At 36.0% G+C, this 15,478-nt stretch overlaps 1 protein-coding gene across 2 annotated transcripts in view; it reads left to right on the top strand.

Annotated features, from left to right (window-relative positions):
• Window positions 1-65: 65 nt before the first annotated feature.
• Window positions 66-15,478, top strand: part of STRAP (serine/threonine kinase receptor associated protein) — a 17,956-nt gene continuing 2,543 nt past the window's right edge. Inside the window, exons 1-8 of one of the 2 annotated variants that reach the window (XM_025879852.2) lie at window positions 66-487; window positions 1,196-1,331; window positions 7,338-7,419; window positions 8,002-8,074; window positions 10,811-10,907; window positions 11,574-11,711; window positions 13,080-13,216; window positions 15,122-15,271. In XM_025879852.2, coding sequence (XP_025735637.1) covers window positions 376-487; window positions 1,196-1,331; window positions 7,338-7,419; window positions 8,002-8,074; window positions 10,811-10,907; window positions 11,574-11,711; window positions 13,080-13,216; window positions 15,122-15,271 — 925 coding nt within the window. In that variant the 5' untranslated portion in view covers window positions 66-375. The remainder of the gene's footprint in view (window positions 488-1,195; window positions 1,332-7,337; window positions 7,420-8,001; window positions 8,075-10,810; window positions 10,908-11,573; window positions 11,712-13,079; window positions 13,217-15,121; window positions 15,272-15,478) is intronic. The other variant, XM_025879851.2, reaches the window with a different exon arrangement.

The following is a 15,478-nucleotide window of genomic DNA, read 5'->3' as shown; positions in this document are numbered from 1 at the left end:
AAACTTGCCTTCTCGCTATATCGTCACTTCCCACGGACGCTTGGCGTCATTGGGATCGTCACTTCCTGCCAGTACCGGTGTGGACGGTGCGGGTCGTGGCCGCCGGTTCTCCGGTTCTCCCCCTCCCCTACTTTCCTCCCTCCCTCCCTTTCCCTCCCTTGGCGGCTGTCGGTCGCCCGCCGCAGACTCCCTGACCCATCCCCAACCCTTTCCTGACCTCGGTGCTACCCGATTGGCCTCTTTTTCCTGTTTCTCGGCCCAGCCCCAGCCCCCAGTGTCAGGGCGGGGGCCTTGAGCCAGAGGCTCTGCGGCAGAGGAAAGAAAAGACAACACGACCCTCGGCTCCACATCCGGATCGCTCGGTTCACTGCCGCCATGGCAATGAGGCAGACGCCGCTCACCTGCTCGGGCCACACGCGGCCTGTGGTCGATTTGGCCTTCAGTGGCATCACGCCGTATGGCTATTTTTTAATCAGCGCTTGCAAAGGTGAGCAGGGCCCCTGGATCCGGGTCCCTGACGCCTAGGACTGGGCCGGAAGGTAGAGTGGCGGGTACTCCCCAGTGCGGAAGGGGGGATCTCAGTCTTTGAGATTGGGGCCAACAGTGGTCTGATAGGGAAAACACTGTATTAGGGATTCCGCAGCTGGAGTCAAGGGAGGCTTTTCTGATTCTCTGACGAGGCTAAGTACTGCCCCCAACTTGGGCCTCTCATTTCGCTTTTATTGCTATTTTTGGAGAAGCGGGACTGTACACTTGCCTAGACGCCTCTGCCGTCATATACTGTAATCTTTCAAGGATATGGGGAATAGAGAAAACAGGAGGCCAGGCGAGTAATACCTTTCTTTATTTTAGAGACTTGTCATTGCCTTTACTGGACATTCCTATGTGGTATTAGGCCCATTTTTCAGTTGCAAACAGGTTCAGGTTAAAAAGTTTGTCCAAAATAAGATTCAAATCTAGGTTATTTTGATGCAAATCAGTATTCCCACCGATTTACAAATGCTTCAGCGAGAATGTCTGGCTTGTCTCTTCAGTTAATTTATTTCTGAACGTTTCGTAGTGACCCCAGTGAATGAGAATAGTTACACAACAAAAGCAGTTTAACACTTTGTTATTTGACACGATCACTTTATGTTTGAGTCTTAGATTTGAAGTAATTTGAACTTCTAAATCACAGTTTTTGAATGTGTTTTAGACGGGAAACCTATGCTACGCCAGGGAGATACCGGAGACTGGATTGGAACATTTTTGGGTCATAAGGGTGCTGTTTGGGGCGCGACATTGAATAAGGATGCCACCAAAGCAGCTACAGCAGCTGCGGATTTCACTGCGTAAGTATAGCCAAATCGGCCAGTTTGGAAGATCTCCATGGATTGTGTTGTGAAGTACTCAAAACTTCAGCCTCAGTTATTCATAAAATTGTGACCCAAAGCCTCCCATATAGAGCACATGATGTTTGATCTCACTAAAACTCTACTCTGGTCCTTTCTGCTTTTTTTTTTTTTTCTCTTCAGTGGTTCTCATCAATTTTCAGAGACTTTAAATGACTTATTCTGTATGTCTGGATTGGGACCCAGGAATTTGCATTACTGACAAGCACTCTAGATAATGAATCTTGGTGGTGGTTTTTAAAAATGCTCAACATGTGCTTCCTGAGTGATATCACACACTTCTGTGATGCCCTAGTGCTGATGGCCCAGATTTTTAGCCCTGTCTTACTCCGGTTTTGTTAACTGGCTTTACCCATATTTAAACTCAATTACTAAACTCAGTTACTCTTCATTTTCTAAGTTTTTTAAGGTAAAATTTAAATATTCTTGATTTTTTTCCTTATGTCTGCTTTGTTGATTCTATCAGCAGAATGTTCTCTGTTTTTTATGCCTCTGCCACTAGTACCTTTCCTGTCTTTTCATCTTCCATAGTCTTCCTAAAAACAAATTTCATCATGTCACTTCTCTAATGATCTTCCTGCCTTCCCTCTGCAGTTTCAGTGGTTCATGACCTCGAGTGAACCCAAAAATAACCGGGGAAGCTTTAAAATATTCACATGCATGTGTCTGACAAATTCTGATTTTATTGGTCTGGGGATGGAGTCCCCAACATCTGTTTTTTTCTTTCCTAAAGTTCTAATTGATTCTGATGTTAAGCCTTAGAATCACTGGCCTAAAGGTTAAATTTCAGTTGTTGGCCAGTTTAAAATTTGGCCTTATCCTAGTTTATCGGTATTATCCGACGCTGCACATCATATGCCCTACAGTCTAGTTATACTAAACTTCTTCTTGCCAGAATACACTTTACCTATTTTGGTTTTTGGCTTTTGCATATGTTAAAGTGACTTGCAATGACCTACTTTCTCCTTCAGGGCACTTTCGTATTTTACATAATCTTGGTATTCTAGTTCCTAATTGTGTTTATGACATAGCAGACCCTTAAATGTTTAAACTGAGGAAGGCGACGTCAAGAGCTATTGCGTATGATAGTAAACCTTGTTAGACTCAAGTCTTGTTTTTCTTTCTCCTTTTTCTTTCACAGAGTTCCAAACTAAGAGCAGTTGTAAATATGCTGCTCCTTTGTTTTAAGCAAATCAAATATACAAAGTTTATTATAAAAAATGAAGGCAGATTGATTGTGATGATGGATACATGACTCTATGCATTGTTGAAACATGTAAATTTCTATACCACAGAATGAATTTTATGTATGTAAAATTAAAAAACAAGTTAAAAGTTTTTAAATAAGGAGAGGGTGATGTGGTGCTTACCTGGTATTAAATTTGAGATGAGAGATCTGTAAAAAAGTTATGAATGTCAGCAGCCTGAACTTTTTTCTGTGCCTTCAATGACTAGATTTCAAGTATGTCTTTATGCATAGCCATTGTAAAGTTTTGTGCTGTGCCCTGTTTTGATTGTATGTAACACTGATAAAATAAGGAGCTGCTTGAATTTATATAAATCCTTTAATGTCAACAGCTTCAGGCCAGATGTTGCTTTAGATGTCAGCATGCTACTTGTAATGTGTCATTCTCCTTTATTAATTTGGTAAAAGTGATTCTCAGATGGAAGGCTTACAGTGAAAGTGTTCATTCCGTGTCCTGTGTTAAAACTTCTGGCACTTTTGTAGCACTTAATTGATTTATGTGTTCTTGCTTCTTGAGGTCAGGTTATATTTTTTATATTCTCTGGCTTATTTAATACCTTATGTTTGTTGAGTAAATAACTAGAGGAAGTTTTCTAAAGTAGAGGGTAAAGAATGGGTGAATTATAGATCTTGGTTTTGCTTCTGGAACACTTGTGTCTGATTGCCATGAGTTTAGCTTTTTTTTCCCCCTTCACTTCTCCAAAATTTGTTTTTTGCTCAGTCTAGTAGGAACATTGTCATTGGGAATGAATGCCATTGATTTTGTAACAGAGGTAGAAATTTGGATTTTCAACTCAAGATTTCAGAGGTTTGGTAGGTGGATTTTAAAAATGTCATTATTGAAACTAGGTCCCAGTCTGCTGTGGTAAGTTAATAATTAATAAAGTGGTATTTTAAATTAAACATAATAAGTTTTAAATGTAACAAGATGTTAGACACTATAAACAGCATTAAAAAAAGACAAATTTTTGAATTACAATTCTGAAAGGATAAGCTTTTATTAACCTCAATTCTGGGCCCTGTCCATCATTGTTATTTACGTGAGTAAAATGCCCTGTCACCTTCTGCCTGATGGTCTTGCCCTGATCTTTAAGAGACTTGTGCGAAAGCTTGTTGGGAAGGATGCCTGTCTCTGTAAAATCTGTGAAGACTCTCGGTTTGTACATTTGATCAAATGATGTTACCAGTCCTCTGGAAGATAAAGAAGTAGACGGAAATTACTGCATGTGATAACGGCCTCTGAAATGGAGCAAGAAAAAAGGCGTGAAAAAATACGGCACTTTAAATACTTAATATATTGAGTCTTGGAAAGAGTAGTCAGGATTGTATCTTGCTGCCAGAGGAACAGTTATCTTTATTTAGGTCACTTACAAACCATTCATAGCCCAAGTCCCACATTCCAGGACATGTCTCTGGATAGGTATTCAGTGTTGTTTTTATCCTTAACATTTCAAGTCTCAGTGTCTGTGTTTACAAGTAGCATTAGAAGCGTGAGCCCTGGAGCCTGATTCTGCACCCGAATCCTGTGACCTTGGGAATTTATTTAACCTCTTTTTCTCATGTCATCATCTATAAAGATGAGAATAGAAATAGCGCTTATCTCATATGTCAGTTGTGAATAAATGAGTTAAAATGTTTCTAATATTGAGAACATTGCTTAAAATCTAATGAGTATGTAAGTGTTGTGTGTGTGGGGTCACGATGATAGCTCCCATTCCCTCTAGACCAAATTCGTATTTGTCATTTTGGAACTTCTGTGGCTAAGGCCATGAAACTTCCTGGTTTTGTGCAAAGAAGGTTCTTAAATATTAAGAAGACATGCTTCTGCTCCCTGCCCCAGTCTCCCACTATATCATGGCAAGAAAGATGTAAGCATTCACTTTGGTTAGGCCTGAGTCCATGTGCTAGTTATGCTTTGTGTTTCCAGTTTGATCATGGGTGGCTTCTTAAAACTTCGGCTTTGGTATCTTAAGATGGGTGTAAAACCACATGGTTATTGGGAGGATTTGAGAGATCTTTTTCCACTTAAATCCTTGGAGACTAGCATAGCGTCTTTTGCATAGTAGCTGCTCAATAAATAGTAGCTGAGTCTTACTCCTCATTTGTTCAGTGTCTGTCTTTGAAGAGTGGGAATGTTATGTATATTCTCTTTTAATGATTTGTATGGAGCTTGCTGTTATGGAGCTTGAACCAGGTAAAGAATAGCTTCCCCAACTTGATTAATCATAGCTGGTATAAATCATTTTTAGGAAGTTCTCCCCACCTCCCCCATTCTTACGTTTCTCAGAAAATTCATTAATGTCATGTTTATGTAGAAGAAAATTTAGTTCTTTTGGAGCAAATATATTCAGCAGAGTTGGTCTGTGGGTCAGTTGGGAATGTTATCTTGAGGTAATTCAGGCATTTGAGTCAGGTGATGAGGACACTATTCCCTGAAACACCCTCCTCTTATTATATTTTAATTCATGAAGCTAATATAAGCTTTACTTCCCATGATCCTCTTCTTAGCATCTCCACTTTCCTCTCGTTAAAATCATCTGGAGAGAGTGCCAAAAGTGGAGAAGATAATTGTGCTCTGTTCCAGAGGATGATTAAATAGATCTGGAGTTGGGCCCTGAAGTCTATAGATAACCAAAGTGTATGATCACTTTTCTCTCTTGTAAAAGACAATGGGAAGATCAATTTTTCTCTGAATAAGGTTGTTGATAAATTGAAGGTGGTATTACCTCCTTTTTGATGACTTAGTCAACATGTTAAGATAGCTAGGCAATGTTTTTCACCCAGAAAAGCTTAATTTTTTATTAGGGCTTTAAAAAAGTTAAGTAAGTAAATAAATAAATAAATAATTTTAAAAAGCGGGGGGCACATGGGTGGCTCAGTTGTTAGGCGTCTTTCGGCTCGGGTCATGGTCTGAGGGTCCTGGGATCGAGAGCCCTGCATTGGGCTCTCTGCTCCACAGGAAGCCTGCTTCTCCCTCTCCCACTCCCCCTGCTTGTGTTCCCTCTCTCGCTGTGTCTCTGTCAAATAAATAAATAAAATCTTAAAAAAAAAATAAAATAAAAGTTAAGCATCTCTTTTGAGACTTGTGGTAAGTCTGTTCTCAGGATATGAAAAGTATTGAACAGACAGCATTAATATATGCACGAAATGGGATATAAGGTGGATCAGTAGTTTAGGGAGGTGACAAGTACTTCTTGAGTTGTGCAGGAAATAAATGCTGCAGGGTTCGCTGAGGAAAGGATACTGTTAATGGTGCTTCATTGCCCTGATTTGAGCCTTGCAGCCAGCTAGGTGATATCAGTTTCATGCCTGGAGATTGAAGAATACATTAGAAAACATTTAGGTTATTCCAGAATATTTTTAGGGCTGTAAGCCCTTTTTAGGACTCTTAACTATGAATAACGAAATAGGCCAAAGTTGGTACAAGTGATTAGAGCATGCTCTGTCAGAGAGTGTCATCTTCAATTTTAGTGGTGTTTCTAAATAGGAGGGAAAAGACTATAGATCTCTTGGCCCCTTCTGGATGATACTACTTTGATCATGCTCTCCCCCCAACCCCCGTTTATTGTTCCCTTTATTTTTAAAAATAAATGTCAGTTATATTAAAATGAAAATCTTTATGGAGCATAGCTTGTTTACTCTTAACAGTTCTTTTCCCAGTAAGCAAAGTTTTCTTGTTTATTTTTCAATGACCTCTTCTGTTATAAAATGAACTTTTTTCCCCCCTTCTTTAATCTTTTTTATTGGGAGAACCTCTTACAGTATTTTTCTAATGTATTATTTAACCATGATTCCCTAACGTAATGCATACATATATATGTGTATAGACACAAAACCACACGTATATTTTGGGTTGGAGGGGGTCAGAGAAACAGTTGAGAGGTTAAAAATCCTGTGTTAACATTATATAATCAAAGGCTGGGATATTTTGGGGGGAAGTTAATTGGATTAGAACTTGAGAATTTGGGGCGTCTGGGTGGCTCAGTTGCTTAAGCGACTGCCTTCGGCTCAGGTCATGATCCTGGAGTCCTGGGATTGAGTCTCACATCGGGCTGCCTGCTCAGTGGGGAGTCTGCTTCTCCCTCTGACCCTCCGCCCTCTCATGCTCTCTCTATCTCATTCTCTCTCTCAAATAAATAAAATCTTAAAAAAAAAAAGAATTTGAGAATTTTAAGAGTCAACTTTGAGGAAGACATGGGGAGAAAATTTCTTCTTTACTGTCTTGATTTAAAATTTTATGTAACCTGTATCAGGGCCTTTCATTCTCCTGTAAATTCTTTTTAGGATTTCTTTTTTTTCATTTTTTTTTGTTTGTTTTTTTTTGTTTTGCATGTACATGAGAATAGAGAAACAAATTGGAAAGATGAAACTTAAAATTGGTTAAAATGTCTTACAGCCTTGCTAAAAGGATATTATTGCTGTAGGCTAAAAGTAAGGAAGGGCTGGTTCATTGATCTCATTTACTTAAATTTGTAGATCTTTTCCATTGTCAAAATTAGATTGGTTATATGGCTTCTACGGGGATAAATTTCTTTTCTTTTAGAATCTTTAGAATATTTAATCAAATGAATCTTAACAGTGAGGGATATTAGAATGGGAGACTTATAATTCACTTATATAACATTTTGCATACCTAACTTATTTGGTTATCATCAAAATTACCATTGTATTTATCTTTTAATTTTACTTTTTACTTTTAGCAAAGTGTGGGATGCTGTCTCAGGAGATGAATTGATGACCCTGGCTCATAAACACATTGTCAAGACTGTGGATTTTACACAGGTATCAGAAAATGGAATTTATTTTAAGGAGTAAAATTGCTGTTATTATAGGATGTAATAATGGTCGTGTATTTGGTTTGTATATTCTATATTTTTTGGGGGGCGATGTTAGGTGTATATTGGCTTATATATGATTTAATTGCAGATTAAGCTGTACAAATTTAGTTACTTGGTTAATCCTAAGATACCATGGAACTCTTGGGTCAGTTCTCCATCAGTAGCAACAAACATCTAAAATGTGCAGATAATGTTTCCTCACTACTTTCAGAAGAGAGAGGATAAATTTGAGATCATCAAAGAGGTGTTACTTAGGAGGGAGGGGATCAGGGCAGGATCAGGGCAGCTGGAGAATATTCTTGTGGTAGGTGGCATAATGCATTTGAACGGTAGAGCTTAAAGGGTTTTGGCAATTAGAAGAATAAATGTTCTCTAGTATCATCTCAGAAGTAATTGGCATGTATTGCATTTCTTTGTGATGTCTGCAAACTTCATTTGGATTTTGGTTGGTGTTGAAGAAGTTTCAAAGAGATAGTAGCTATTAAAATGGCTCCTCTGTAAACAGTGTGCTTGTGTGTGTTTTCAGGATAGTAATTACCTGTTAACCGGGGGACAGGATAAACTGTTACGCATATATGATTTGAACAAGCCTGAAGCAGGTAAGTATAATTTATATGTGTTTGTATTGTATTTTCTTTTAATTTAAATAAGTTTTCTTGATTAAAGGAATCATGTTCAGTACTCAGATTTGAAATTAAAGATAGTCATGAAGAGAAAAATGAAAACAGTTCATCATCCAGTATAATCACTACTAATATTTTTTAATTTTTGGTTCATAGTCTTTCAGTCTTTTTTTTTTTTTTTAAGATTTTATTTGACAGAGCGAGCACAAGCAGAGGGAGAGAGAGGGAGAAGCAGGCTCCCTGCTGAGCAAGGAGCCCGATGTGGGACTCGATCCCAGTACCCTGGGATCATGACCCAGGCCGAAGGCAGCCGCTTAACCGACTGAGCCACCCAGGCGTCCCTTCCAGTCTTTTATCTATGCAGATATCTTTTTTTAATGTTGCTACATTGTGCTTACATAGTTTTCTTACAAATTAAAAATTCATCTTGCCAAATTTTTATCATTTAAGTTTAAAAAGGTACATAGCAGTGTTACTACTTTTTGGTAAGAAAGAATGGTTGTCTGTAGAAGGTGAGAAGGGTGAGAATTTTAGTGTGTGCATATTTTGTTCAGATTTTTGAACCATATGAATATATTAGCTAATCAGAAGAATTTTTAAAATTTAAAAAATTACAATTTTTTCATGTCCTTAAATATTCTACTGTTTTCAATGACTATATTGTTTTTCATGTTATGAATAAGTCGATTAACCAGTCTCTTACTGTGGCCCATTTGGGCTATTTACAAATTTTAAATATAAGTGGTGTTATGCTTAACATCCTTATAGCTGCAAAATATTTCCACAATTACTTCTATAGAATAACTACATAGAAATAGAATTGTTGGGACAAAAAGGGAGGTACACTTGGAAGCCTTTGGTAGGTATTACCGAAGTGTGCTCCACCAAAGTATAAAAGTACATATCTATAGCTAACCTCTTCTGGCAAATGCTGATAACTAACTTTGTCTTTTCCAATTTAATAGAAGGAAAGTGATTCTGTGATATTGTGAACTTGAAAAAAAATTATTCATGAGATTAAAATACTGTTGAATAACATTTTAATGTGTTCTTTGTTAATAATAGTCTGTTCATGCCCTTTGCCAATTTATCTGTTGTGATGTTCATCTTCTTACTGGTTTTAAAGTTCTTTATTATATTTTGATTTGTCATTTGCTTTTAAATTTTGTTAATAAGATTTATGGTATATACACTGTAAAGTTTTTGGTGGTGAAATTTATTTCCTTTATGAATTCTCTTACTGTACGGAAGTCATAAAAGATGGCTTTTCTTCCCTGGTCCACATATTCATTTTTTTTGTAGTATCTTAATGCTTTTCTAGTCACATAATATATAATATATATGGGGGATGGGGGGATGGGTTAGCCTGGTGATGGGTATTGAGGAGGGCACGTTCTGCATGGAGCACTGGGTGTTATGAACAAACAATGAATCATGGAACACTGCATCAAAAACTAATGATGTAATATATGGTGATTAACATAACAATAAAAAAATTTGAAAAAAAATATAATATATATTTCAAAAGCTACCAGATTATGATGAACAGGATTTTGTTTTATTTATTTTATAGTCTTGCGTTTTGTATCGTGGGTATTATTTATTAATTTATGAACTTGATAAGTTTGTAGGAAAGTCAAAGCTACATTGGATATTAAGCAGTTATTCTCAAGATCGTCTCTTTCCTAAAAGCATTTCTAAGATGAACAAACAGACTACATTTTTAGATTATTCTTCATTGGCACCTGGAGGTATTTCTCTTCATTCTCTTTTATAACTTTATGCCAAAACATAGCAAAGTACTCAGACCTCAATCAGTGTGCCTTTCTGATTTAGCAAGGTAGTTCAGGCCGTAGGCCCTTCTCAAAGCTGCTTTTTGAAAGTGGTTCTTCCGCTGTACTGGCAATAGAAATAATAGCAATTAACTGCTTTTACCTTATGTCAGATTCCAGGTTAGAAACCTTAGATGTATATTCTCATTTGATCCTCATACTCAAACTGTGAGGTGTAGTAACTATTGTTATCCCATTTTACAGATGAAGAAATGAAAGGGCTAAGTAACCTTTACTTCAGCAGGTTAAGTAACTTGCCCAAAATCAAAGTAGGGTTGGATGGCTTTGCCTCCAGCATCTGCTTTTGCCCAAAGATAACACTGAGCAGTTGTTCTTTTTTTTTTTTAATCTTTTGAAGGGAAAGTCTCCAACAGAGGTTCCTGGTGGCGTTTTGTTTTGTTTTGTTTTTTGAAGCTTTGATCTCATTGTAGAAATATTCTTGGGAATTACTGCATTGTTTTTTACTCTCTTTTTCTCCTGTCAGCCTACTTCCCTCTTTTTTCCTGTTTCTACCAACAGTGGCTTGGACGAGGGTCCCAGTGTTAGTGGTAATGTTGGATTAGCTTTTTTTTTATTTCATTGTGCTACAGTAATGCTTTTGAAAGCAGAAACATAGCCTGGAGGGAGTGGTGTATTCACTCCCAGATACTTATAGCAGCATTGTTCTTGGGTTCTTTGTCATGCAGATAAATTTTTGTTCTGGTGTAGAATACCAAATGTATTTTGTGGAAACTGTAAGTTTGCATTGTGTTGGGCTTTGAAAAGTTGCAGTTTAATTTGAAGTGTACTTCTTTTCTTTTTACATATGTAATTGTTCCAGTATTGCTCAGTTTAAAAAAGCAAGTATTAACAAATGTAATTTAAATTGTTTCATTTTAAGAACCTAAGGAAATCAGTGGTCACACCTCTGGTATTAAAAAAGCTCTATGGTGCAGTGAAGATAAACAGATTCTTTCAGCTGATGATAAAACTGTCCGGTAAGTAACTTTTCTTTAGTGCTTTAAAGTTGAAAAATATTTGACTTTAGTGATTATATTTTAAATACTTCTCATAACTCTGTGTATGAAGGATTATCTCTAAACATTGAAACTTAAGCTGCACATAGGTCACATTTTTCTGGAGCTATCCATTTACTGTTAGAAACCTAGAGCAGAGTCCACAAGACAATTAAAATTACTGACATCTTTCTAAGCCTCTGCTCTTAACCTGATTAAGTGGACAAGCTGGCTATGGAGGGGGGTCCATGAAACTCCTGATACTGTATGCATAATTTTGTATGCTGATACCCGATTTTTTTCCTGTGGAAATATAGATAGCTATCATCAGATTCACAGAGTGTAAGAACTGTTCTTTAGAGTGACGCTAAAATTGGTAAGATTGGGACTTAATGTCTTATAGCATAGTTTGCTAAGGGAGGTATATTTAAGTATTAAAGTTGACTTCACCAACAGGATACCAAGTAATTTAACATTGTATAGGAATCCCAAATTTCTCTGTATCATCTATAACTTATGAGTTGGAATATAGGAGATTTTACTACAACTGGGATTATTCTTCATTGGTTAATCTGTAGATATAATTGGGACTTAAGTTTTTTCTTAAAAGAGTAAATACCACCATATTTTCCTCTTCCTTTTTTGCAGCCTTTGGGATCATGCTACCATGACAGAAGTGAAATCTCTAACCTTTAATATGTCTGTTAGCAGTATGGAATATATTCCTGAGGGAGAGATCTTGGTAATAACCTATGGACGATCTATTGCTTTTCATAGTGCAGTAAGGTATGTCCAAGAAATACTTTTTTTTTGGTATCTTAAAAATTGGAAGGCACATGTGAAAGGTATTTAACTCTTTAAAAAGGCAAACCTTGGCCTATACTATATAATATGGGGAAAAGTTTCCATACTATTATTAATATGTATTTTAAGAATTTGATATACTGAGGAATTAATCCAGTTAATTTCCAATATTTAGGGAACATTATTGGTAAAATTTAGTAACTTCTAAATTTTCTTTTTTTTTTTTTAAATTATATTTTTCTTAAAAGGATTGCTAGACTGGTGTTATAATAATTAATGTTCATTACTGTATAAAGCCACTGTCATCTTGATTCTCTTATTAATTTTCCCTTTATAATTTTAGAGAAATAGTGGTTTTTTTCTTCTATTCCGAAGTTTGTGTAGATCTAATGATGTTTTTTAAAAACAGATTTAATTTTTTTGTGACTATAAATATAGTTAAGTGCCCTTGTTGAAAATTTGGAAAAGATAATTTTAAAAAATTTGCCCACTGTTCTTCAACCATAGATGCCAGACTGTTAATGGTAGTTGTATTTTCCATTAGTCTTTTTTTCTTTGCTACACATGTATAACATTATATGTGTGTGTTTGTGTGGGTATTTTTTTAGTTACTAGGGCTCTATGAGTATAATTTTGATTTTTTATTTTAAACTATTCTTAGCTATTAAAAACTGTTTGAAAATATTTTTGCTAGGTGTATTGCATTATAGGTTTTACTAAATTATGTTTCAGTTTGTCTGAAAAGAGCTGATGTCCAAACTCATTGATGTTCTTATGAAGCTGTTCCTGTGCATTGATTCTTATTATAGCTGTAGTTCCAAATTTGGTTATTCTTTCAAAAGTTTGATAGTAAAAACAGAACCATCTTTAGCAGTTTTTATATTTTTGTGGTATTGAAGGTTTTGTTACAGAAGCTTATAAATTTTCAGCAATTGAGAATAATGTATAAATAATCCATTATGTTAATTACTTATTATAAAACATTTTCTGCTCTCAAAGATAATGCGTGGTTGTCATGGAAAAATCAAACAATACAGAATTAAATTTCTTTCAATGCAAAAATCCAAATATACTATTGTTAATTAGCCAGCACAGTCATTTCCAGGAAAGCACTCACTGCACAAAGTGTTTTTGTATTCCTGGAATGAACTGCACTTGGCATAGTATCCTTCTGGACTTTTGCTAATATTATTTAGAGGGCTTTTTTTTTTAACATCACTATGTTTGACTAAATGAAGATATAGTCATTTCTTGGGTTTCAGAAATTAGGAACACTTTAAAAGTAATTGTTTCCTGGTATTGTTTATGTAGTATTAAAAATTTATAAATATTATTTAAATTATTTTCTAGTTTGGACCCAATTAAGTCCTTTGAAGCTCCTGCAACCATCAATTCTGCATCTCTTCATCCTGAGAAAGAATTTCTTGTTGCAGGTGGTGAAGACTTTAAACTTTATAAGTATGATTATAATAGTGGAGAAGAATTAGGTGAGTTGCTCTCTTTTTCCTCCCTTAAAATGATACGGTTACATTTATCAAATGGTAGGTTTCAGTAATTAACACCTCAGTTAGCAAATTTTTCAGCTAACTAAAGCTTGTTATTTCCAAGTGAAAAAAGTAAAGGATTTTTTTCCATTTTTGGTAGAAGTATTTACAGAGGTGTAAACAAAGCATGCCAGACTCTCAATTTTACCTTTTCCTTTTAACTTAAGTTCATCATATTCTGGTAGTCTATACAATAGGGCAGTATATTTATTGGGGGTAGGAGGAGGCAGTCTTACATCAAAATCATGTTAAACAGATGTAAGGGTATTTGTTTTTTCTGAAGTATAGTGCTGGTATGTAGTGCCATCTACCTGGCTCCTCCTTTTGCCAATGTAAGAATCTCTAAGCTCTATTGAGAATAGTGTGGGCAAAAAACAGCTATGGTGTATTATAGGGATACCTTAGGCATCTGAATTGGAGGGGATTTTTGTTTGTTTGGATTTTTTTTGGAGTCTGACTTTTGCTTCCATTTTCATAATAGTCCTTCATGAAGGGGAAGGGCATGTTAAGATTAATTTGAAGTTAATGTATATCTAATTTTACATTTATCTGATTGACTAGGTATGTCATAATCATGGTTCTCAGTATCTACTTCTAGCCTTCACAAAATTTTCTTTTTGAACTAGCATATTTAGTTTTTATAATTTCTTTTTCTGTAAGCTGCTACTTTGTCTAGCTGTCCTGCTTTACCACCCAGTGAAATTAAGCTTGTTAGAATTATACACAAAGAACAAAAGACAGCCTTATGTTTTGTTTTTTTGGGAAAACTAATGGATTTGGGTTGGACTAGTGGAAGTTTGGTGAATGGACCATATAGAATCTATTATAATTGCTTACGGTTCACCCTTTATTATTTGAATATATGACTTTTAAATCAGAGATCCTTTTTTATTATTTAACGTCAGTTTTCAGAGTTTCAGAATGTTGTGGTCACGCTTTTTATTCTTTTTGAAAAAGAGGTAAATTACCTGCCTGAGATCTGTGGTCACAGTAGTGAACACCAGACCTTGGACCCCAGCTTATTCTCATTCCAAACCTCTCATATTCTTTCTACTCTCATGAGAATTTGTACTGTCGTGATAATACTCTCTTGATACTTTCTGGTTGGACAGAGATGGGGAAAGATGAGGGTCCTTGAGTTGAATGGACCTGAAAACAGAATAGAAGCAAGCATTGGTCTAGTAAAATAGTCAAGACTTGGAAAACACAAAGGTGACGAGGCATTAGAAAAATAGAAGAGGAAAGTTCATAAATAAGGATATGACTTAAACAGAACAACACTACTACTGACCTGTACATTTTCTCATTAAATTCCCCAGACTAAAATATTTAAGGATCGGCATTGATCTTGAATCTTCATGTTCTGTGTGACAGAATGACTAGTAGACTCTAGTCTGGTAGGAAATTAAGAGGCAGAGTGTGTAAAAGAGCTCCATCTGGTGGCTCTCTGTGGTCATAATAAGAATTGGTTCCCTGGTAAATAGGCAGTGAGTTTAGAATGTGGAAATTGGAATTGAACTGACAGACTTTAGATCTGCTTTCTGTAAAATTTACTCCCTTCACCCTTTTTGGGACATGAAGCCATATATATATATGTTTTAAGAGGGACAGTATGACACCATAATGTGTGTTAGAATTGGAAGGGGGTAATTTTACAGAGAAATGGTAGACATTATGTACCACTTTGTGATAAGAATCACTTTATTTTTAATGAAGTTTAGTTCTTTGAATTTGCCCTTAAGATTTTCACATCTTCCCAATAATACAGACAGTATTTTCCTTAGTGTATCAATACTTAACCAACATTTAAGTATTAAATTATCTAATAGCCCTTCTCCTCTTTTTCAGAATCCTACAAAGGACACTTTGGTCCTATTCACTGTGTGAGATTTAGTCCTGATGGAGAACTCTATGCCAGTGGTTCTGAAGATGGAACATTGAGACTATGGCAAACTGTGGTAGGAAAAACATATGGCCTTTGGAAATGTGTACTTCCTGGTAAGCATTTGTATTCAAAGTTATCAAGTTAAGGGGGGTGCTGTAGATTTTAACTTATTTGATATGGTTTAATCAGAGAAGCCCATAATTATAAATTGGCTACTGTGTTATTTTGTTTGGTTAAATTTTTTTGTTGTGTTTTCTGTTCTTCGTGTGTCTCTGTGTGTGTGTGTGTGTGTGTGTGTGTGTGTGTGTGTGTGTGTGTGT

This window comes from Callorhinus ursinus, unplaced genomic scaffold (assembly GCF_003265705.2).
Source record: "Callorhinus ursinus isolate GAN/ISIS: 27379988/994484 unplaced genomic scaffold, GSC_fseal_2.0 scaffold27, whole genome shotgun sequence".
NCBI classification, from domain to species: domain Eukaryota; kingdom Metazoa; phylum Chordata; class Mammalia; order Carnivora; family Otariidae; genus Callorhinus; species Callorhinus ursinus.
The sequence above is the reverse complement of the archived record's forward strand: the minus strand, read 5'-3'. Positions and strand labels throughout refer to the sequence as shown.